This window comes from Terrapene carolina, unplaced genomic scaffold, assembly GCF_002925995.2.
Source record: "Terrapene carolina triunguis isolate 2854851 unplaced genomic scaffold, T_m_triunguis-2.0 Scaffold374, whole genome shotgun sequence".
NCBI classification, from domain to species: Eukaryota; Metazoa; Chordata; order Testudines; family Emydidae; genus Terrapene; species Terrapene triunguis.
In genome coordinates this window covers 3688764-3711119 of record NW_020664725.1, presented here as the reverse complement: position 1 = coordinate 3711119, position 22356 = coordinate 3688764, and the positions used below count along the sequence as shown (strand labels likewise).

General features: G+C 46.6%; 1 protein-coding gene across 1 annotated transcript in view; it reads left to right on the top strand.

Annotated features, from left to right (window-relative positions):
* KIRREL3 (kirre like nephrin family adhesion molecule 3) overlaps positions 1-22356 on the top strand; it is a 702914-nt gene that overhangs the window by 442116 nt on the left and 238442 nt on the right. Inside the window, exon 4 of the mRNA XM_026657944.1 lies at positions 3170-3319. Coding sequence (XP_026513729.1) covers positions 3170-3319 — 150 coding nt within the window. The remainder of the gene's footprint in view (positions 1-3169; positions 3320-22356) is intronic.

Genomic DNA, 22356 nt, shown 5'->3' with positions numbered 1-22356 from the left:
CCGGTTGGAGTTCTGTGCCTAAATCCAGCTGCTGGGAGACACCTAGCTCTGCTTGTGAACCACAAATGGGAACCTGATGCTGGAAGTCAGGGCGCTTGCGCTGTTTCTTGAGGGAATGAGTTAAGCACCTGCCTTGCTCCACACACAATCTCCAGAGAAGGAGACGGTGCTGCTAAAGGTAAGGTGGCCACCATGACTTCTTCCCCCGCCCCCTGGATTTTGAATCAGACCCAGTCTGATAGGTAGCCTAGGAGCACACCTACTGGAATTTAGGCTGCCGAACGCCTGTCTTCCTCCACTTTGTGAATCGCTCTGCAGCATAGGAAGGAGATAAGTGTCTGGAGGCCTAGCAGGAGGCAGTAGTGTGCATGCCTAGAGAAAGAAATATGGTTAGATATTTGGCTGCTTGGCTGTGTTCTCCCTTTGTGCTGTCCCAGCTCTGCGCAGACATTTGGCACAGGAGACCTTGAGCGAACCATCCAATGACCACAAGCTCCGTTAAGGTACGAAGGCACCCAGCCAGTTTTATTGTCGACGAAGCATGGTAATGGCACCTGGCAGACTCTACGAGGATACTGTGACAATGGACGCAGCTTGGTCAGTGGCGGGATTTTCCACAGTCCCCTAGACTGGCCAAAGATACATCTTTATACCCTGATATAAACAAGTTACGTACTGTTATCCTGACCTTACCTTTTAGGAGGGGTCAGTGTGTTTCTGTTATCCCTGGCGAATGTTTTTGTACCATTCTTGATATTGGGATGTGTTTGCGTGAGTACTCTGTACTTCGCACTTCTTAGGAATGTGTATTTCTGCAATATCAGCCCTGTTTTTGCCAGATTCTGTGAGTAGGTCCTGCCTCATAGCAGGCCTCTGATACAAGGGTTTATGTCTCAGGCTCTCTTCCTACTACAGGTGCCAAGAGAACTTTTACCCTGAAAACGCAGGTGCTGAGTGAGTTTAGGTGCCTACTGGGTTCAGCAGGAGTTTTGTTGATTGCAGTGGAGCCAAAACTGAGTTTTTGGCACCTAAACTCAAGACTTAGGTGCCTAAGTACCTTTGTAGATCTGAGCCCAAGTGCTTAACTTTAAGCATGGGCTTAAATCCCAGTGACACATAGAAATTATGCATGAGCTTAAAGTTAAGTATGTGCTTAAATGCTTTGCTAATTTTGGACCTGCCACAGTAGATAATGCTGACCACTTTTTTCCATTCCTCCCACCCTCCAAGTAGACTCATCTGGCTGGGGCATGGAAAGGAAACAATATGTCTGAAGTGCAGGTGCAAACCACTGCATCTTTACAAGCTGCTGCTGAAGAAAAATGAATGTTTATCCAGGTGTTGCCTATGGCACATAGTGTTTGGGAAATATATATGCAAATGTTGCAAAACTGGCTGTCATTCATGATATCTGCATGGCAATTTCAGATACTGCCTATTTAAATGTTTTGTGTTTTTTCCATCAGTGTGTATTGCAAACACTGACCCATGTGATAATACTGAAAACTTTTCACACCAGAGAACACCATAAACAAAAGCAGCCAGTGATTTCACATGTCTCCATTTTCACATGCCAAATCTGAAACCCGTAGGGCCTGATTTCCAGAAGGGCTGAGCACCAACAGTTCCATGGAACCTGTGGGTGCTCAGCGCCTGTGAAAATGAGGTCCCAGAGTGCACGAAAGCAGTGGCCGCTTCTGATACTGGATAATCATTTCAGAGAGCATGTTAGTGGAAGAGGTGGGAAGCGAACCCACATTATCATTTTCGGTGACTTTAGACTAAGGTCTAACGCATGCTCCCTTCTTTCCTTAGTGGCTGCTTTGTTCTCAGACTTGCCTGTGTGTGCACTCCCTTTTTTAAAGCCATTTCAAAGCTTGATGCAATACATTTCCATGTACATTAGAGATCTGAACTTTCCCTGCAAGACATTGCATAGTGAACTGGTAACAACTCCACTGAAGCTCCTGGCTCGTGCGAACAACTTGGACAATTAGCAGATCTGGGTCTGCTTTAGCAAGAGAAATTGCCAGCTCGCATGATACCAGCTCAGCTAGTCACCTAATTAGCTAACTGCAAACAAACCCATCATTTGTATTTCTTACAGTTCAGGAGAGCAAATCCTGCTGTTGAGAGCTTGCAAAACAACGAAAACACAAGAGAGTGCCAAGATGCCTGCACTACATAGTGCATTAATCATCATCAGCTAGGGAAGACCTGGGCAATAGACTCCTTCACTCCAACATAGCTCAGGCTACCAGCAAAATGAAGTTGGTGATGGTTATTACTCTCAATTCCTTACTGGGCCCTGTTCCAGCAAGCTTGTTAAGCACATGCTCCACTTTAAGCTCATTGAAAATAATGGAATTACTCGTGCTTCAAGTTAAACAGGTGCATCATGTGTATTGGATCAGGGCCCTCACGCTTGCTGCTTTTAGCATCTTCATTCTGAGCGCTTTGGAGACATTAATGAACTAGGTCACACAGCGGGGCAGTGGTAGAACCAGGAACAGTGGGATTAGTGGAGTTGCTCACCTTGGAAGCCTTTTGCAGCATGATATTTCTATCCAATGCAAATATCAGGGCAACGACAGCAAGACGCAGAGATCATGGGAAAGGACTGCTTTTTACAAACGCAGCAGGCCCCAGGTCTGATTCGTTCCCATGTCTGGTTTCCTTTCGGGTTTCGATGACCTGATAAGCACGAATTTGCTTCACTTTTCTGCTGAGACCTTCCTTCTCAGATACACATTAAGTGTGACCCTTGAATTGATAAACTTCCAGTGTGGCCCTGTAAACAGCCATATTCACAACACAGCTCAGTTGTTGCTTAAATCTCACCCCCTTTCTGGGGTGTTCCATTTTATTCCTTAGCTTGAATTCCTTCCTGAACTCCTAGACATGTCCCTGCAGCACCTGCTGTTCCCACATATAGCTCTCCTTCATCTTAAAGGAATTCTCAATCTCCTACAATGAGACCCATGTGATCTGGCTACCAGGATGAGTCAGCAGAATGGTTCTGCACCTCTGTTAAGGTGCCTAGAACCTGATAGCTGGTCGCAGGCCCTTTGTTGGGGGAAGTCTGGGAATCCTGATTTACATTACAAACTCTTCATTCTGTAGCTATTACTGCCTGGCTACAGCCTTACTTGTATTTTGCATTCTGCAGGCTATCCGCGCTATTTGGTTGTGGGGGACCATTTGTCGGGAGAACACCACCTGAAAATCCTGAGGGCAGATCTCCAAGATGATGCCGTTTACGAGTGCCAGGCCATTCAGGCGGCCATCCGATCCAGACCAGCCCGGCTGACTGTACTTGGTAAGTCCTCTCTCCCACTGGCATGGGCACACTGGGGAGGTTATTTTGTTTTCTTCCTTGGGATTGTGCTGAGTGGCTTTTTCAAAATGTATTTCTTCGGTAAACCAGCTGGTTCAGAAAGGAACTCGTGGTCTAAGCTATCTGTGCAGCGTATTGATCTGAAGGGGGAATGTATAAGGAGCCCATGAACCATACACAACAGAAGTAATCTTAGGATAAATCACACACACAGAGCTAGAACCCTGGTACTTCAGCTCTGCAAATATAGGTGCCAATTTAGCAAAGCACTAAGCACCCATATAACGTTAAGCACATGAGCAGTCCATGACTTCTGTGGGACTGTGACAGCGCAAGTTCCCATCCTGTCTTCTGCTCTGTCTATACAGACTATTCAGTTGTTAAACTACACAAGAGAGTTTATTTGTATTGTTCTTCCCACCACCTTTACTGATCCATACACCACATCTGTCCCTCCTCAGTCTTCTGTCCAGGAGAGGAAAGGGAAGAGCTCTTCCCACCCAGAGATCCTTCTTGGTTCTGGCTTCACTAGCTTGCCTCTCTCCCAACCACATCCTTCCTGTGCCGTCTTCTACCCTCTGCGTTAAAGTGTTAATTAGCTCTTTAGTCTTCTGCAGCCCATTCTAATCTGCTAATTAGGTCCACTCCCAGAGGAATTAATTGATGTTTAAGTGATCAGAGTGTTGGCTCAGCTGTTGGTTCCCAGCACTCTGTCACAGGGATCAATCACCTGCTTAAAGTTACATACATCATGCTTACCTGCTTGGCTAGATTGGGCCATAAGACTCTACCATTTCAGGAGAGAGATTTCTCAAGGCTGGTGGTAGTAGTAGGTTATTTACCCTCCTCCCCCTAATGCACAGCCCACTGCTGAAGGGAATGTGCATTGTGGGATTGTAACGAAGGACTTTCTGTACTGGTTCACTGGCACTGTGCCAATATACTGTGCTGGTGAGGGGCTTGTGTTGCTCTGGGAAGGGGAATAACTATGCTGGTAAAAGTGGAGGGTGTTATTGGCAGGACACACAATTAAGTGTGGATGTGTGTCGGGGGAAGGTTTGCTAGTAAAACTTTATAGTGCAGTCTAGGCCTTAGTGACACTGCTGAGGAAGTGTAAGTATTTTGCCTAAAACATTTCAAAATACATTTTTTGATTTACCAAAAAAACCCAGAATTTTTCTGTTTTTTCCTCCCCAAAGAAAAACCAAAACATTCCCAATTTTTTGGTTAAAATTTTCAGTTTTCAAAAAGCAAATGCTTTTGGGATTTGGGTGGAAATCCTTTGGAAATTTTCTTTTAGTTTTGTGGAAAAAAAATATAATTTTTTTTTAAACCACTTTGATGGAAATTTTTTGATCAGCTCTAATTATTAGTGAGCAAAAAAACCCACTTCATTAATAACGTTTGAAAGTGTGCATCAATGGAGTATATCTACCGGAGAAAATTAGTTCTAATTTATAGATTATAATTTCCAAAGAATAATTCTTTGAACTCAAAAAGCCTCTAAAGCATCAAAGAAATCTGGAAATGAACAGGAAAGTAACAGTCCTATTATTCATGCCCTATATGCCTTCTCCATTTACTATCACCCCATGCTAGCTACTTCTCCACATCCTCCCTAATCTGTGTCTTCTTCTTGTGTTGTATAATAATAATATGTTACAGGAGACATACAAAAGAAATAATATGTTATTTAATTAGAACTAAAGATTCCAAAATGAATTTAGTCCCAGGGTGCATAAGCGTACGTCAGAACTGAGAGCTATTGCAACGTGTTGATTTGAGCAGTAAGATGTTTTTATGGATCAAAGGGAAATCGTTATTATCTGTGGGGTTATGGAATGTGTTGGATAGATGTTTATGTGAATATACATAGTACTTGCTAATTGGTACATTTACCTAGGCTGTTCAGCCGCTCACATTTGTAGTATCTTTTTTTTCTTGTAAGTACATTAAAGTTATAGCACATTGGCATATGAGATTTGCAAACCCCTGGCAATGTGTTCCTGTAACTTTACATGTATTTATGCAGGTGGTCAGGGGAAATTTAAGGTTGACTAGGGAGGTGTATGTGGTAACTCTGATGAATCATTAGCGGTCCAGGGACAACCGTTCGCATACCTTTGCATTAGGACACCCTGTCCATCTATCTGTCATCCCCAGGAATGAAGATGAAGCTAGCCACAGGCTACATTTAGTGACTCTGGCCAGCCCTCCGTAGGGAAACTCAGTGGGTGTGTAATGAGCAGGAGCCCTGTGTATTGAGAGAGAGGCCTGCTGCTAACAATCATTTGATAACATTTGGTGCATTGAGCTACAGGTACAATATACTGTACATTAGGGAAGCAAAGGGCATATTTATACAGGAAAATGGAGAGAAATTTCAGGTAGTTACCAGAGTGTAATGCCACCAGCTGTGCAGATATTTCTGTTTAATTCAAATCTTGTTCATGTGGACTCAACTGGCCTACTTTATTTCTGAGTTAAGTGAGCTCCACAGGCATCTCCATGATAAGATGGGTAAAGTTTCCCTCAATTACAGTGCACTGGGTGAGGGGAATGTGACAGGCTACATAAGAACAGCCATACTGGGTCAGACCAAAGATCCATCTAGCCCAGTATCTTGTCTTCCGGCAGTGGCCAATGCCAGGTGCCCCAGAGGGAATGAACAGAACAGGTAATCATCAAGTGATCCATTCCCTGTCACCCATTCCCAGCTTCTGGCAAACAGAGGCTAGGGACACCATCCCTACCCATCTTGGCTAATAGCCATTGCTGGACCTGTGCTCCATGAACTATCTAGTTCTTTTTTTGAACCCTGTTATAGTCTTAGCCTTCACAACTTCCTCTGGCAGAGTTCCACAGGTTGACTATGTGTTGTGTGAAGAAGTACTTCCTTTTGTTTGTTTTAAACCTGCTGCCTATTAATTTCATTTGGTCACCCCCTAGTTCTTGTGTTTTGAGAAGCAGTAAATAACACTTCCTTATACACTTTCTCCACACCAGTCATGATTTTATAGACCTCTATCATATCCCTCCTTAGTTGTCTCTTTTCCAAGCTGAAAAGTCCCAATCTTAGTAATCTCTCCTCATTTGGAAGCTGTTCCATATCTCTCATAATTTTTGTTGCTCTTTTCTGAACCTTTTCCAATTCCAATATATATTTTTTGAGATGGGGCAACCACATCTGCATGCAGTATTCAAGATGTGGGCGTACCATGGATTTATATAGAGGCAATATGATAAGACAGAAAATATCTATCCCTTTCTTAATGGTTCCCAACATTCTGTTTGCTTTTTTGACTGCCACTGCACATTGAGTGGCTGGTCTAGTTACCGTTTAAGTCAATGTAATTTACGTCATTCAGGGGTGTGAAAAAGACCCCCCCCCCAAGCGACGTAAGTTACATCGACATAAGTGCTGTCCACACTGGCACTATGTCTGTGGCAGACCCTCTTCCACCAACATAGCTTCCGTCTCTCACGGAGGTGGAGTAATTATGCCAACGGGAGAGCGCTCTGAGACTTGCCCTGAGTCACTGGCTCTGCTGCTTTGAGTGTAGATCAGGGAGTCGAGTCTTGCTCTGACAAACAGCATGATCTTGGCTAAGTCACTAAGGACAGAGATTTCAAATTGGGTGCTGTTACCAGGTAGGCAAGCATCATCTCTGACAATCAGATCCCTTACTTAAGTGTCTAAATATGGATTAATTCACCTAATTTTAATTTGAGAATGTTGTCCATAACTTCTCTGAGACAAATTCAGTGGGGTTGCACAACGGCTGTAAGTTAGGGCAAAATCTGAGGAATCCAAATATACCCCTCTGTAAAATACATGTAAAAATAGCTTTCTGTGTTTGTGTGTGCTTTGGGCTCCTTACGTGGCAGACACTATGGAAATGCCAAAGTATCACAACTGGCAGTGAAGACTGCTGATTTGACTGGTTAAGTGGAGGCAGGATGGAGAGTGACTCACTTCCGCTAGCTCTTTCCTGGTCACTGTGTTACCCAGCTTAACATCCTGCCTGTAGAGGGCCCCATAAAGGCCAAAGGAGACAAAACAAAAATAGCATCCGAAGCTCGGAGGAGACTGGGTTGTGGGGAGAGCCAGAGGCTGCATGAGAACCGGAGCAGTAGACTAGAGGCAGCAACTTGGGCACTGGCTGCAGCGAGAAGGCTGGGCCTTTGACAACTATAGGACTGAAAGCCAGGCAGAGAAGCAGCCTATTGTGCTTTCTAGCAGGAGGCCAACAGTATCAGCAGTAGGAATTGAAAGGGCAACAGCTGCAGGAACTCATGGGGTGCTGTTACTGTATTCCTTGTATTGCGCTGCCCCTAGGGGTTGGGAACTGCTGATTTGATCATTTTTTGGTAGAGTTAGTCGGAAGATATTCTTTATTTTTCCACAGAAAAAATCCAATGAAAAGGGGGGGGAAAAGCATTCAAATTTTTTTTTTTTTGGCTTTTGTTTTTCAGTTAAATGGAAACCATTTTGTCCATTTTTGTCCCCCCCTTCCTTCTCTTTTCCCCATTTTTTTTCACTTAATTTTTTGTTTTTTGTTTTTTGTTTTAATCAAGAACTAGAAAATTTCTACCAAAATGCATTTTTTTCCATGAAAATTGAAAAGCCATTTTTTTTGGTTGAAAATTTTTTAATGAGCTCTAGTTATTTGTAACGGGAAGAGATTGTGGCTTGGGGTATTTGCACCTTTTAGTTTCTGGCTATTGTTTATAAAGGCATCCTCTCTTATACTCAAAGTCTGCGAGTGTGGCTGGGGGCCCACCAAGGGCAAGAGCCACAAGGCCCCAGTGCTTGGAGCATCTACAGCACATGCCTCCCAGCCTATGGTACACAAAACACCCTACCAGACATGTAGCAGGGATGGGAATACCACTGACATCCCAGTGTTACAGTATGTTTACTTGCAGTATATTATTCAGCCACTAGATGTCTTTGTGTGCTATATAGCATTCCAGACAGGGTATGGTCTCTGGTAAACAAAGTAAGCACAGCTGGGACTTGAGCTTTGTGGAAGCCTGTTTGTTGGTGTCTACTTTCAGTTGTTTTGTTTAATAAATGCCTTTTGATTTAAGAAGATCTGTGATTCCATATACTGTAACACAGAGGTTACAGTTCCTACAGTACATGAGACCAGAGAAGCAAATTTGGTGCTACTTCTTTAGTAGATCCCTCCTACATTCCCAAACCCTTGACATATTTCAGCGCAGGTAGATCCTTGTTTGGGATTGGTTGTGCCTCCCCTTTACCTCCCAAATTGCAACATCACCTGCCAAAATACACAAAGTAAATATCCTTAAATCAAACTCCAATAAGCTCTCAAGCAGCATTTTTTCTTACTGTGCCTGTCTGTACATTCCTATTATTATCGATGGAAATAAGTTTGTGGTTGGTTTGTGTGTGTACAGTGAGATCAACATTTGCTGACAAATCGTTATTAAGTTTTAACTTTTTTTAATCTCAGCATCTACTACAGTCATTAAAAATTATCTGACCCTCCCCATTGACTGACCTTCCCCACATTTCACCCAGTTTTGAGAATTTAAATTGATAAAAGTAAAAAAAAAAATGCTTAAAAATAAACAACAATATATGTCAAAATTATAAAACAAAACTTGAATTCTGCGGAGCCTTTTCTTTCCCCCCACTGCTGACCCAGCAGATCCACTCCACCAGCTTCCAGGCCTGTATTTCCCTTCAGACTTCTTTCTCATTGATCCAAGAGGTACATAAGTGTAATGAGTTTATAAAACACAGAAGCTGGAGCCTTTCAAGTGTATTAATAGCAAGCAGGCAATCTCTAAAAGTTGGAAGAAAGTTACCCTGAGGTTTATAGGAGGTGGTTGCCTTGGAAGTTTTATTACTGTTTATCTGGCTGCAGAGTCCATGATGCACTCCAAGAGATTTATTGCTCGGGCTTGCCCAAGGAAAGAACCATTAACACAGTCACATTAAAGCAACAGGGTCCAGGTGGAGCTCCGCAGGTGGAGTGTTGAGAGTGAGGATGGCAGTGCCGGAGAACTAATTGTCTTTCTCTCTGCTGGTGGTGGTGGTACGGACCCAGGCACCATGTGGGGACTGGTAATGAGACCAAGCCATTCGCTTCACTGGCAGTGATTTCTCTTTATTTACAGGGGCGCTTGCTGCATTTATAGAGGGAGGCAATGCTCTTGCAGCTATTTTTTTAGGCTTGCAATCCAATAAAACTGTGTATACGGCCACTATAAAACTATACCGCTGTACAAATAACCGGCAGCTCTGTGTCCACAAACTATATACAGCTCTGTACAAAGACAAAGGACTTGGGGCCGGCTCTAAAGCTCTTCTAAATAGTTTCACTGTACTGTGGTGACCCTTCCTTGCAGCAAGCTTGCCTCTGAATCCTCATCACCCCTGAGTTTTATACAGCTGTATCTCCTCCTAAAGAACTGTTCCATTATGCCAGGGGAGGTGGGTTTCCACACGCTGCCGGCATGTTTTACAACCTGCAGTATTGAAAGGAAAGGTGCTTCAAGTTCCTGCCTAACTGGGAGTGTGTTGTTGCTGCATCCCACCTGGAAGAGCACCTGATAGATCTGCAGTTGTTCCAAATGCAGGGTAGTGGGCCAGAGCTTCAGCTGCTAGAAATCAGCATAGCTCCATTGAGCTAATTTACACCAGTTGAGGGCCTGGCTCATTATGTTGTAGTCGACTGGCTACTGTGTGGCTGTAGCAGTGCCCTCCGTGGGATAGAATCCAAGCTGCTCAAACTGTGTGTCATAGGCCCTATACTGGTGACAGCTAATGGAGATTCACCTTTGGCTCAAGGCCCCTTAGGCCAGTCAGTTAGACTCCACCATGTGTCCCCAATCCCCCTTTGATTAGCCCATGCAAATAAGGGGAGGATTTTTCCTAAAGCTGTGTGGCCTTGTTCTGTGATGTGTGAGGTACTGTGTGCCTCTTGCTAGTAGACTGGATTACCCTACACAAGTCAATGGAAATCAATACAATCCCTAAAAGGGAAGGAAGGGAATAGACTTTTCCAAGATGTTTTGTGCCCACCCCCCTGAGCTCCTGGGATCTCTCTGGCTTCATGTCAGGGGGCTGGTCTGTTCTAAAATTTTCTTTGGCTTCCATTAACCCTGGGCTGAGTTCTGAGGTTCAAACAAAGCCCATTGTGATGCTCAGCCCAAGCCTCCCAGTTTCACCTGGTCTTGTGCTGAGACTGCAGGTTCTACACAGCCAGGAGGCAGAACCATAAATCCTCCCCAGACTTGTGTAGTAGACAGGGAAACTGTTTGTTTGTCAGAGCCCCATCTGGGCTTTGAGTCTGTACTGACTCGGGCATGTATCACATCATGCTGGGTTTCCTTGCAAACCCTTAAGGTTGCCTCTCAGTGTCAGTCGGTTGGGGATGGGGTTTGCAATAACTGTCATCTGTTTATCGCCTCCACCGTCGCCTGGCTTTCTAAACTCCAGTCTCCCTCCATCTTCTGCTGCGTGAGCCATTCTGCCCTCTGAAAGTACTCCTGCTCGCCCCCTCCCGTAGCTCAGCCTTGTATTTCCTGCTCGCACAAGTCTGTGCTATCTAATTCCACACTTAGAGGCTTTAACTTTATGCACGGTTGCCACCAGGAAATCCCCCAAATGCTGTCTAACTCATTTTTTAACTGCTGTCACTCATGTCTGACAACAGCTTTACGGGTCTGGTGCCTCCTACTTTCCCAGCTCCGCTGAAGAGCTTACACCATATTTTAATTAAATATTTAAGATTTTGTCACGTTGTTTTCAAATCTACACTGTTAAATGTAGTGGAACAGATCATTCCATAAGCCTTGGAAGTCCAAACACTCAAACAGATGAGCCTGTTAGTATCACTTACCGCCGCTTACTTCTGGGATAAGAGTTTTGCTCCCAGAGAACAAAAAGGAAAATTTTCCCTACTACTCCCACTGATGCATCCATTCAAATACCTCTCAGCCCCCTATGCACAATATGCCTGTGTTAATGACAGATGCTTAGCACCGTGTTTCTGCAGCCTTACCTGGAACAATAGGGAACACTTTTACAGCACATTTCACCTCATTGGCTTCCAATGGCTTTTTCCAAACTTTACACAAACAGGAGTCATGTTGCTGACAATGATAGGGAGATGCTGGACTTACTGGGGGCATCGCCTAGTGGTTAGGTCTCTGGGCCTCCACTTTCCCCCATCTCTGGTGTGTCTTGCCAGCAAGCACTCTGCCCCTGTGACGGCCCAGCTCATGGTAGGCAGCGACTTGGCCCTCTGGCTGGGTCACCAGTTTAGTTTGTCCCCTTCCAGAGTAACAGAGTCCAAGGAAATATAGGCAGCAAGTTTAAAACCAACAAAAGGAAGTATTTTTCACCCAACACAGTCAACCTGTGGAACTCCTTGCTAGAGGATGTTGTGAAGGTCAAGAGTATAATAGGGCTCAAAAAAGAACTAGATAAATTCATGGAGGATAGGTCCATCAATGGCTATTAGCCAGGATGGGCAAGGATGGTGTCCCTAGCCTCTGTTTGCCAGAAGCTGGGAATGGGTGACACGGGATGGATCACTTGATGATTACCTGTTCTGTTAATTCCCTCTGGGGCATCTGGCATTGGCCACTGTCGTAAGACAGGATACTGGGCTAGATGGACCTTTGGTCTGACCCAGTATGGCTGTTCTTATATAAAATCGCATGTCCTCAGAACAGGGAGGGCCTTTAGTACACCTCCTGGTCCCTGTAGGTAGCTCACTCTGGCCCCAGGGCTTCCGGCATCTCTGCCCTCTTCTTATGGAGATTTATGCCCCCTCTGTAACAACAGTGGTTGGTAGGGGAACCAGGGCCCTTGCATTCCACCAGGCTCCACTTCAGCCCCCCATGAGAGGCAACAATGTTAAGCACCTTGGAGTTCTTCAAAGCTGCCTGCCTGGGCCACTTCCTATCATCCACCTCCCCCAAAATGTCCAACGTCAACATAAGATAGAAAAGAAAAACAACCCAACCTCCAGCCTGGCTGGGCTTAGTTGCTAGCCCCTTCCTGGCAGCGAAGGCTTCTTCAGCATCCTTTTTCAGGAGCTCTCAGGGTAAGTCTGTCCTCCTCTATCTGCCCCCTTCTGAATTGGCTGGCTCCCTTTTAAGCTCTGTCTGAAGCAGACTCTGCACGTGCAGGGTGAGTCACCTGGGCCCAGAACTGCTCCTTAACCCCTTCAGTTCCAGTGTGGGCTTTATACATCCTATCAAACTGAGATGCAGCCACCTCTGCAGGGGTAGGGGGGATGGGGACACAGCAGCTGTTTAACGGTGCACATTACACAACACCTAGTTTAGGACAGGAAGGCATGGTGGAATGTATGATAGTAGGACATAACAACCCTAATAGGACCCTGGCCAGGACAATAATCTAGCAAGAGATGCCTCAAGATCCTTCATGAGTACTAATGGTCAGGACTTTGGTTTTAGCTCTCATCTGAAGCTAGCCACCTCCCGCTGATCAGTCTTCCTAGATCTGTGCTGGATTATTAGGTCCATATTAATGGCCTAGAAGAGTGCCTCCTGCTGAGTCACAAATCCATGCACCGGGCTCTGGCATCTTTGAGAACATGAGACATTAATTCAAACAGGGATCCGGCAGCCTCTTTTATTTTTTTTCTGCTTTTGGAATATTCATGAGTGGGTTGTTATTTCCGCAGATTGATTTGAAAATCATAACCACTCAAACATTTTGGCACTTTCTTTTATTAATTCTATAGATTGCTCATGGCCAGTTCTGTGCTGCTTGAGCTGTATCAGGAATTTGCAATAGGTCAGATAAATCACATGGTATTTTTCTCTTCCCTGAGTGGATGAGCCCACATCCAAATATTCATGCCACTAAAATGTGATCCTGCCGACATTCAGGGAAAGTATCCCCGGTTAGTTCATCTTGGGGGTTTGAATTTGGAACCCCTGGATCTGAAAGCACAAGCCGGTTACAGGCTGAGCCAAAGGATCAGCTCTTAGCAGAAATTTGGAAGCAGCAAACTCATTAACACCAGTCTGTTATCCACCCATTAGACAGGGACAGAGCCCCCCACTGAGTTAATGTGGGTTACACTTGCATGGTGGAAGCCAATGCCTATAAGTTCCTAGGGAAGTAAATGTTGGAGGGAAATTCTCTGTTTTGCATTATTTCAAAAGCACCAGAGGGTTACTTTCCCCTGAAGCCTGGGGTGTGCATCGCCTGCTGGTAACATCTAGGCACATCTCACCTAATCAATTTGGTTCTAGCTCTGATCTGAAGGTAGCCACTTCCACCTGACCAGTCCTCCTAGAACCCTGCTGGCTCATTGCAGGGGCTCAGGCAGTCATGGCATCTTGGTCTCTCCTGGTCGCTGGCTGTGGCTAGAGTCTTTGGGGTCAAGATAGAGGTACCTGGGTGCAATTTAACGGCCTGTTCTATACAAGAGGTCAGACCAGCTGATCTAATGGGCCGAAAACCGGATCCAGCCCAGAAGATTGCATTGAGAGCACGTGGTGCTGATTCTGGGTCTTGGGGTGGGTCCTGCATGCAGCTGGAGCACGTATAAGGGGTGGGGGCGAATTTCCCTGGTGCAGGAACAACACGGGGCAGCTGTAGGTGGTGTGAGCCCTGACCTAGGGGCATGCTGGGACAGGGTGGCCCATAAGCCTGGCACTACAGGGAGTTCTGAGCTGAACCACGGCCTATCGGCAGCCTGCTGGACCCTGTCCTATATGAGAGCTGCTGTAATTTATGCCGGTGGCCACACCCCACCGTGCAGCAGTGTGTGGATGGCATAAAATCATTTTAGTTTCCCCCTCCTCCTGCCCTGTGCTTCCTCAGAATCTCAACCCGTCCCTCTGCTTGCGCACGCTACTGCTGTGGTGCTCTCTCCGTTCCCCCGCTCCTCTCTTTAAGCCTCAGTGGCCCGTGCCCTACATCTGACACAGACTGGAACAGGCACAGGCGGGGAGGGAGGGGGGCAAGTTACACAAAATGAGGGCAAAAGGCAGCTTGATTCGCTGCTCATAAAACATCCCTGTAGGCTGCATGTACAAATCTGTACATTTGGTAGGAGGACCAAGCAAAGCAGACTCCTGCAAGCCACTGGAGGGCTATTTGCTACCTGGCACATCTTTAATGTAAGAGCTTCCTAATTCATGATCTATTTAACTAAGATAGGGTATTAATTAAATAAAGTAAGAGCCTGATTAGGACTCGGAGAAATTTAAAAATAAAATCAGACGGCAATCGGGCAAAATTGCAAAGCAAACACTTTGGCTGTAACCGCTGGAGAGTTCCCTCCGGTCTTCCATCAAAGCGCAAAGCAGGGAGGGCAAATACAAGAGATTATATAGCCAACAGATGTGTGTTGTTAAAATATGCATCTGCCAGCCGTGCGGTTTAAGGAGCCAGAGGGCTAGCTTGTAGATCGTGCTGCACTCAGGGGACCATGAATGAATTCCAGTCCCTGCCAGCCCAACTGGGATTTGCAGACACATTAATTAGTGTTGAGTTTCCAGATCTCGAATGCAGCCAAGCGAGGAGAAACTTTGAACAGAGCAGTTGCTGCCCCAGGAGGGAGAGGAAGGGGGGGTGGAAGAGGCAAACCTCAGTTTGCTCCACTGATCTGGCAAAGGAGTTGTGAAGCATTAGCCCATGCTGGCCAGGGGCGTACCCAGAGCCTGTGGCAAGAGGGCGGAGGAATCCAGGTCAGGCAAGCCATGTTTCCAAATGAGTGACTAGTCTGCGGGAAGCCCTGATGTTAGCGCTGCCGACTTCCTTCGCTGGCCTCATCAAAGGGACGTGGCAGGCTGGGAGGGGTTTTTATTATCCCTGGCTTACATGAATTTGAGGCTCTACCCATGACACATCCAGACATCACCTCCAAGTCCCTCACGGCGTGGGAGAACCAAGGATGAGGCCATTAGAAAAGGGACCACAGAAGGGATGGTGGCAAGAATGGGCACCAGGGGGTTATTGCTTTCAGGAGCTCCCGTCTCTTACTCACAATGAGTATTATCACAATGAGTATTATCATCACTGTTTTTCAGAGAGGTGAACTGAGGCATAGAGTGAGAGGAAGTGACTTGTCCTGGGTCATATCACAACTACGTGACAATCCAGGAGTAGAACCTCAGGAGCCCTGGCACCAGCCCCTCTGCTCTGACCAAAGTCTGAGGAGAATGAGAATCATGTTGCCCTAGTCAACAGCTTTCTTTTCCTTCTGACAGCCGATGATCTTTGACAGCCTCAGACTGTGAGAGCCAGATCGCATTGAACTATAACGTTGCCCCATGGCTCAGCTTCACTGCATCGGCCTGGGCATTAGGAGAAACTCTTGTAAAAGGCCCCCGCTGATACTGGTAGGCCTGAAAGTAGATCTGCTGACTTTGTTCCTGTGCACATGAGCCCGCGTACCCTGCCGCTCTACTGCCCTCCCTGGGTCTCTTTTGCGAGCCAGTGGGCTCTTTTAATTGACAAAAAGCTAGTAGTGGGCCAGTGATCTGGCCCCTTCCCCAAAAGAAGTTTTGCCCAACTTCAAAGAAGTTCAGAAAGTTCAGTTAAGGCCTCCATTGAGGCCACCATCACCCAGCCAGCCATCATACAACCTCCCTTCTCCATGGCAAAGAGTCCCTGTCGTGGCTTAAATTCTCATAGAGCAGTTTCTGGAGCCCCGGGGCTCGGGGCTTCCGCCTCACAGGTTTGAAAATATTTACTGGAGTTCTGCTCTGGACAACTCCAGCTGAATTTAAGCCTTGTCCCTGTAATGAATCTATGTCCTACAAACAACAGACATCAGTGTATAAACAACACACAGAGCTGAGACTAGAAATGAGCCCTGTCCCTTCAGATCCCATCACACCGGCCTTGGCTATTTCACTGAATGGAAGCTCCCCTAGTGAATGATAGTAGTAGGTCCCTTACCCTCTGGAAGGTGCCATCACACACACGTACACATACACACACACCCTCCAGCGTGGGGGCAGGCAAACAAGCCACGTGTTTCACGGGGCTTTCAGGAAACGACTGGGTATTCCTCTGCTGCTGCAGGGTGGGAAGTGTCCTCTTTCTTGGATGGATCACTCAATAATGTCTTAGGAGCACTCCCTGCCCTGTGGGTGGCACCCTACAAAGAGCCCTGATGCCTGAGGAAGGAGAAACAGCCAGAAGGTGTTGGTACCCCACATCCCAAACTGACCTAGTGCCCTGCCTCTGCCATTGGCTGTTGGCCTAGTGGACAAGCTGGGATCTTACACATGTTGTAGCCCTTGTTTGTTTAGACCCCCGCTTCATTCCCTGGCCCTCCATTGCCAGTGTGGGTACCTCAGGAGAGCATCAGGCAGGGAGAATGCTGCCTTGGTCTAGGCATTCACAGGAACGAAAGCTTTGCTAGCTAGCTGACCCCCAGGTAGAGGTCAGCTGGAGACTGGCTGTTGACAGACGGGTGTTTGTGGGCTCTGTGAATGATCTCTGGCCAGTGGGAAGTGGGACTGTGAGACGCACACTCCATCCTCGTCTCTCCCTCTGCTCCAGCCACCAGGCAAGCTGTGCCAAATCCTGCCCACGCCAAGCTAGAGAAAGAAGGTGGCAGGTTGGCCCGTAGAAGTAGCTAAACATGGGATACCTGCCTTAGATTCTATTACTGTCTTGTTTACATCCTGTCCCAATGGGCTGGGGGGCAGCAGGTTGTGAGGACTAGGGAGTCCTGGAAAGTCTGTATTTGCAGCAGGCAATAGGGGAGGACACAGGAGCTAGGTGGGTGTGATGCTCATTTTGCGAGAGGGTTAAGGAGGAGAAGATCCAGAGCTGGATCCCTCTGCCAGCCAGGAGCTCAGCATTTGGTGCCCACCAGCCTATGTTCAGCTGCAGTATTATAACTAATGAGAGCCACGTGTACTGAGTAAGGGCTAAGGCACCCATCCCCTTGGTCTCCAGCTGCCAATTCCCCCTTCATCAGTGATCCGACAGCGACCAGGAGGCAAGGAATAATATCACAGTCTCCTCAGTAGCTCAGATAGCACATGTGAGATCCACATGAGCACCAAAGAATCTGCACCGTCAGGGACGGAAGGACTGCTTGCAGGGATCCCAGCACTGGGACTTGGTGCCTCCAGCTCTGCCTTGTAACTAATGCTCAGCAGGAGACACAGCCCTGTTTGCAATGTTATTTCTGCAACTAGGAACAGGGAGAGGTTTCCTCTGGGTGAGATGTTGCTAAGGGACTTGGCTAAGACCAAGATGGGGGGCTGTTGTGGGGGCTGAAGAGGTCTGCTAAGGAGGGGAAAGAGTCAGTTTCAGAAATGAGTCTTAATAATTGATATAGAATTAATTTTTACATTCACCTTTTCTCATCCGTTCCCCTGCCTCCCACTCCAAGGTCTCTTCTAATATTAACTCTGCCTTCTTTCAAGTCCCACTAGAAATAAAGCTTTCCTAAATCAACATGAATTATTTAATGCGACAGATTAAGTCAATTCAAACACGGAGCTGCTGTCTTTTAATATGACATCTAACCAGAAGCAGGCGAAGAAAGCGAGGGCTGCATGGATGGTCAAGTGGTTTCAAGTTAAACCGTGTCATTTGAATGTAGCTTTTTATCGAAACCTTAACAGTGTACCATGCACGAAGCATGCTGTCACTGAGCATTATTAGATTGATCATAACCATATATGGTGACGTTAGACTTCTGCCTTTTTACTTTTTAATACACCCGCTTCCTATCGATTCAACCGAATGTAAAACTAGAGTGGATCGGAAAATGGAATTTCCATCCCACGGCAAAGTCAGATGTTTCAACATTTGTTTTTGTCCCGAATTGGGAGAAAAAGTCAAACTATCAAATATTTTCACAGAATGAAAAAGTCAGAAAAATGTCCATTTGGAGATGTCCAAATGAACATTTTGGACTGAAATGAAACATTTTCAATGAAAATTGTGACTGAAAAATGCCAGTGTACTTGGAAATAGCAGTTCAAAGCAAACATTTTCATTTTGATTTTCCCAGATGGAAAATCAAAACTTTGCATTGAAATTGACATTTTTCCCACACAAAAAAATTCAATTTTGACAAACCACATTTTCCAGTGGGACAATTCTTCAGTGGAAAAATGTCAAGCAGGTTTACTCAGAATGAAACTAAAATATCAAGCAACATAAAGACCGACCCCAAATAACTTCAATATTTGATGCCCCGTCAACAGTGAAATAGCAGTGAGACAATACTGGTCAGCACGTTCAGAGTGCTGGAGAATACACTGTAGGGAATAACTCTCCATTGGCAGGGGATTACCTGTGGCTGTGGGTGTTCTCCATTCCTTACATCTATGGACGGTAGCTTTGCTTTCTGTGCTGCATAGTTCAATCTGAACAAGGGCATCTCGCAGCCAGTGCATTCATTTCTGTGCTTCAAAGGCCTGTTCCCTGAGAAGAGAATGAGAAGTGAAGCCAGCACATGCACATGCTCTGCTTTTCTTCTTTCGGAAGAGAGAGAGATGAAATTGATTTACTTATATCCCTATTAAGTGCATTTTAGCCGGCCACACGGTACAGGCATGAAGTGCTGTGTTTCATTTATCCGGTGGCCCTGTTCCCTGCCAAATTCATTACTGTGCAATAACACTTTACACGACGAGTGTGCAGTAAATAAACTGGAAAGGAGGAATGTAACGGAGTAAGGAATAAATGACAAAGATGGGCCATTTTCCAGCTCTGCTCCGGCTTAGGTCCCTTTTTGTTTAACATTAAAAATCCACCCTTCATTCTCAGGGCTGCTCCTTGCACCGTTTTACTTATTGAACATGCAGTTCCAGAGCTGAGGCGACACCGACTAGCATGGCGTGTCCAATTGCCATGAGAATGCAAAAAGCACTTGCTTGGAGAACCCCAGAGGGGCTTTTCCAGCATGAGATAGGGAAATCTGGAGCCTTTGCAGATACAAACCAGCCTACGGGTTGCTTCCTACCGCACCATGATGGGAGATAAAGATTGTCCTACTCTGACAGAGAGTGAAACAGCCACAGTTAATCTGCCGTGTTGTGACTCAAAACTAAAAAATGGCTCCCAAGATCTTTATTGAGCATATTAAAAAAATAATAACTTCCCTGCAAGGATGTCAGGGTGGTATCTAACATGCACCAAGCCAGCTGATCCTTCAGAGGGATGTTCAAAGGGCTGCCCCACCATCAAGAGATGGAGGATATCTTGAAAGCAGTGGTCCTGGCAAGTTTATAGGTGCCAAGCTGCTGGAGTCCTAGAACTCAGTTTCATTGTTGCCAACTCTTGTGATTTAATTGCAAGTCTTGTGATATTTGGTGCTTTTCTTAAAGCCCCAGCCCCTGGAGTCATGTGATGACATGAGACTCTCAGCTCAGTTATAAGCAGAATAAAGAGCCTTTCTGATTCTCATTTAAATAGTACCTTAGGACACAGTGGGAGCAGCAGCTCTTATCTCATTAACCTCTTCAGTGCCTACTATTCATCCATCCACCCAGGTGACAGGCATCTAGCTCCCGTGCACACCCTGGCATCACTTGAAGAGGGGCTGTAGGGCAATTCTGCCTAGTGGTGATTTATGTGGTAGCTCTGCAATTAACTCGTGTCACCCTGTGTGCCAAGTGTGAATCTAGATCCGTCCATGTCAGCCCTCACCAGCTTTAAAAGTGCACTGTTTCACTGAGCTGGGAGGAGTCGAGCATGGCTGAGGGGGGGAGCAATCAGTGTGGCTGCCGCTGATGCACAGATCCTGAGCTATCTGCAAGTGGAGGTGGAGGACCCGCTCACCTCTTACCTACTTTGCTCTGGAGGGGCTGGCAAATCTTTAATGAGGTTGTTGTTTTGTTTTTTTTAAATGCCCATAACCGATGGTGACATTTTAGATAGCCTGGGCCCAGCTACGCTGCATAGCTAGAGGGGAGGGTGATTGAAGGCTCAGATAGGCGAGCATTTGCAAACATAAATAAGGGCTCCAGCACTTCCAAATTCATACAGCTTTAGCAAGAGAGAATCATTTACCATCTTGCACGGAAAAGCAAGAAGGAAGGAAGCAGGGGCTTCTAGCTGTCTGTGGAAATCCCCAAATCCCTTCTGTATTGCTCACTCAATAACCGCCTGCACTCGCACATGCAGACACAGGGCAAGCCTTCCCTTTTTGCTGTGGACTACAGCATAACACGTCCGTGCGTCCCTGAGATTTGTGGAGGCCATAGCCAGGGATCAGTCACTGTTAAGAACTTGGTGGGTTGTTAGTGACCTGACAGAAGTATTGACTCCCTCTACCCTTGTCAGGTGACAGAGAAGAATGAAGCCCTTGAAGTGTGACATCACCTGAGCGACAGCCCCCGCTTTCCTATTGATCCTGCCTAATGAAAAATGAATCGAAGGCTCAAAAGGAGCAGGAGCAGCCAGGAAAAAAGAAACGTAAATGGGACTAGGAGGGGCCATCGCTCAGGCTTTTCTCCCTGGAAGCCTATTTGCAGAGGCCTCCTGCTCCTGATCTCAGCTCTTGGCCTTTTGTGGGGGTGAATCGAATGTCTGTGAAACTAACAAACTAGCAGCAAACTCGTTTCAGTCAGACGCAGTGAGGGCTGGCTTTGGGCAGGCTCTGCCAGTGCCGCTCAGTCAAGCTCCATAGCCCTGGGCCTCCCATTCAGGGCTACCCTGACCTGTAACCTACTTGCTGGTCCAGTTCGGGGCTCCACATATACACACAGCTCCACCAATGCACCTCAGTCATTGCCTGCTAATCCGGTCCCGCTGCCCACTCCTCCAGCCACAGCTCTGCCCATGCACCTCAGCCCTGGTCCCCCTGGCTATTCTAATCCATTAAAAAAGCTACTACAGTATTCTATAGTCATTGCTGCCATCCCCTTGACATCACTGGGACTAACTCCCTGGAGCAAAGGACTCCTATGCCGATGTTTTTGCAGGGTCTGTATTTTACCCGAATCCTTCCCTTGCCATCCAACATTGCTTAGGACACAAACAAGGTTTCACCACCCGTGTATTGTGGGCCATTCTTTGTACATCCTCTATATTGTTAAGTCCCTTACCGTTCCTGTCTCTGAGCAGTGTTCTTTCAGTCACTCCTTTTGCATGTTTCTCCAGCTGCCCCATGGGACCCCTGCCCCGGCATGCCAGCCCGACTTCATTGTGAACACACGTGCCCAATACTTCCATCCTCTTTTCTGGATAACTTTAGAGCGTTTGCTTTCGAAGGCACTCAGCTGTCTGTCTGCATCTAGGGTGGGTTTCCAGCTTTCACGTCCATAAATTAAGGTGGAAATAATATTTGCAATGAAGATTCCTAGTTTGGGCTTTAATTTGTAGAGTTTCAACAACCAAATCTTGTTTAAGCTGGTGAATGAAGTTGCTGTCTTGCCAGATTAGGGCATTATTTCCTTCTGGGTATCCCTGTTGGCTTGCACACTGTTACCAGGGTTTTGTGAATTGAATCACCTCTTGTATTCCTTTGCTTTCTCACTTAATACCTGAGTTGGGAGTTGCTGGGGTTCTCATGAGGTTTGTTTTTTCATACTTCATTATTAGCCTGCCTTTTTTGTGATGCTGGACAGTCTTCCAGTATTTGCATGATGGTTCAGCTGTCACTTACAAGAGCTCTGGGGTAAGCAAAAGCTAGATCTAGTGTGCTGCTGTTGCTGAGCCATGCAATGCCTGTGTTGTATCCATCTGCAGGGCCAGCTCCAGGCACCAGCCGAGCAAGCTGGTGCTTGGGGCGGCAGCTTGTAGGAGGCGGCATTCCGCCCAATCCTAGGGCGGCACGGCCGCTTTTATTTATTTTTTTTCTGTTGTTCCGCTCCGGCCGCCCTGTAGGGGGCAGCGGCGTGGAGGACGGGAGCGCCCTGCAGCAAGCCCGGCAGGGCAGCCCGCGTCCTTCCCTCCCAGCCGACCGGAGCGGTGCGGAGCCCTCCCGGCAGGGGGCACGGCGGGAGGAGCCGCATGGCAGCGCCCCGCTGAAGCCCTGGCCGCCCCCCTTCTCTCTCTCCCCCCCGCT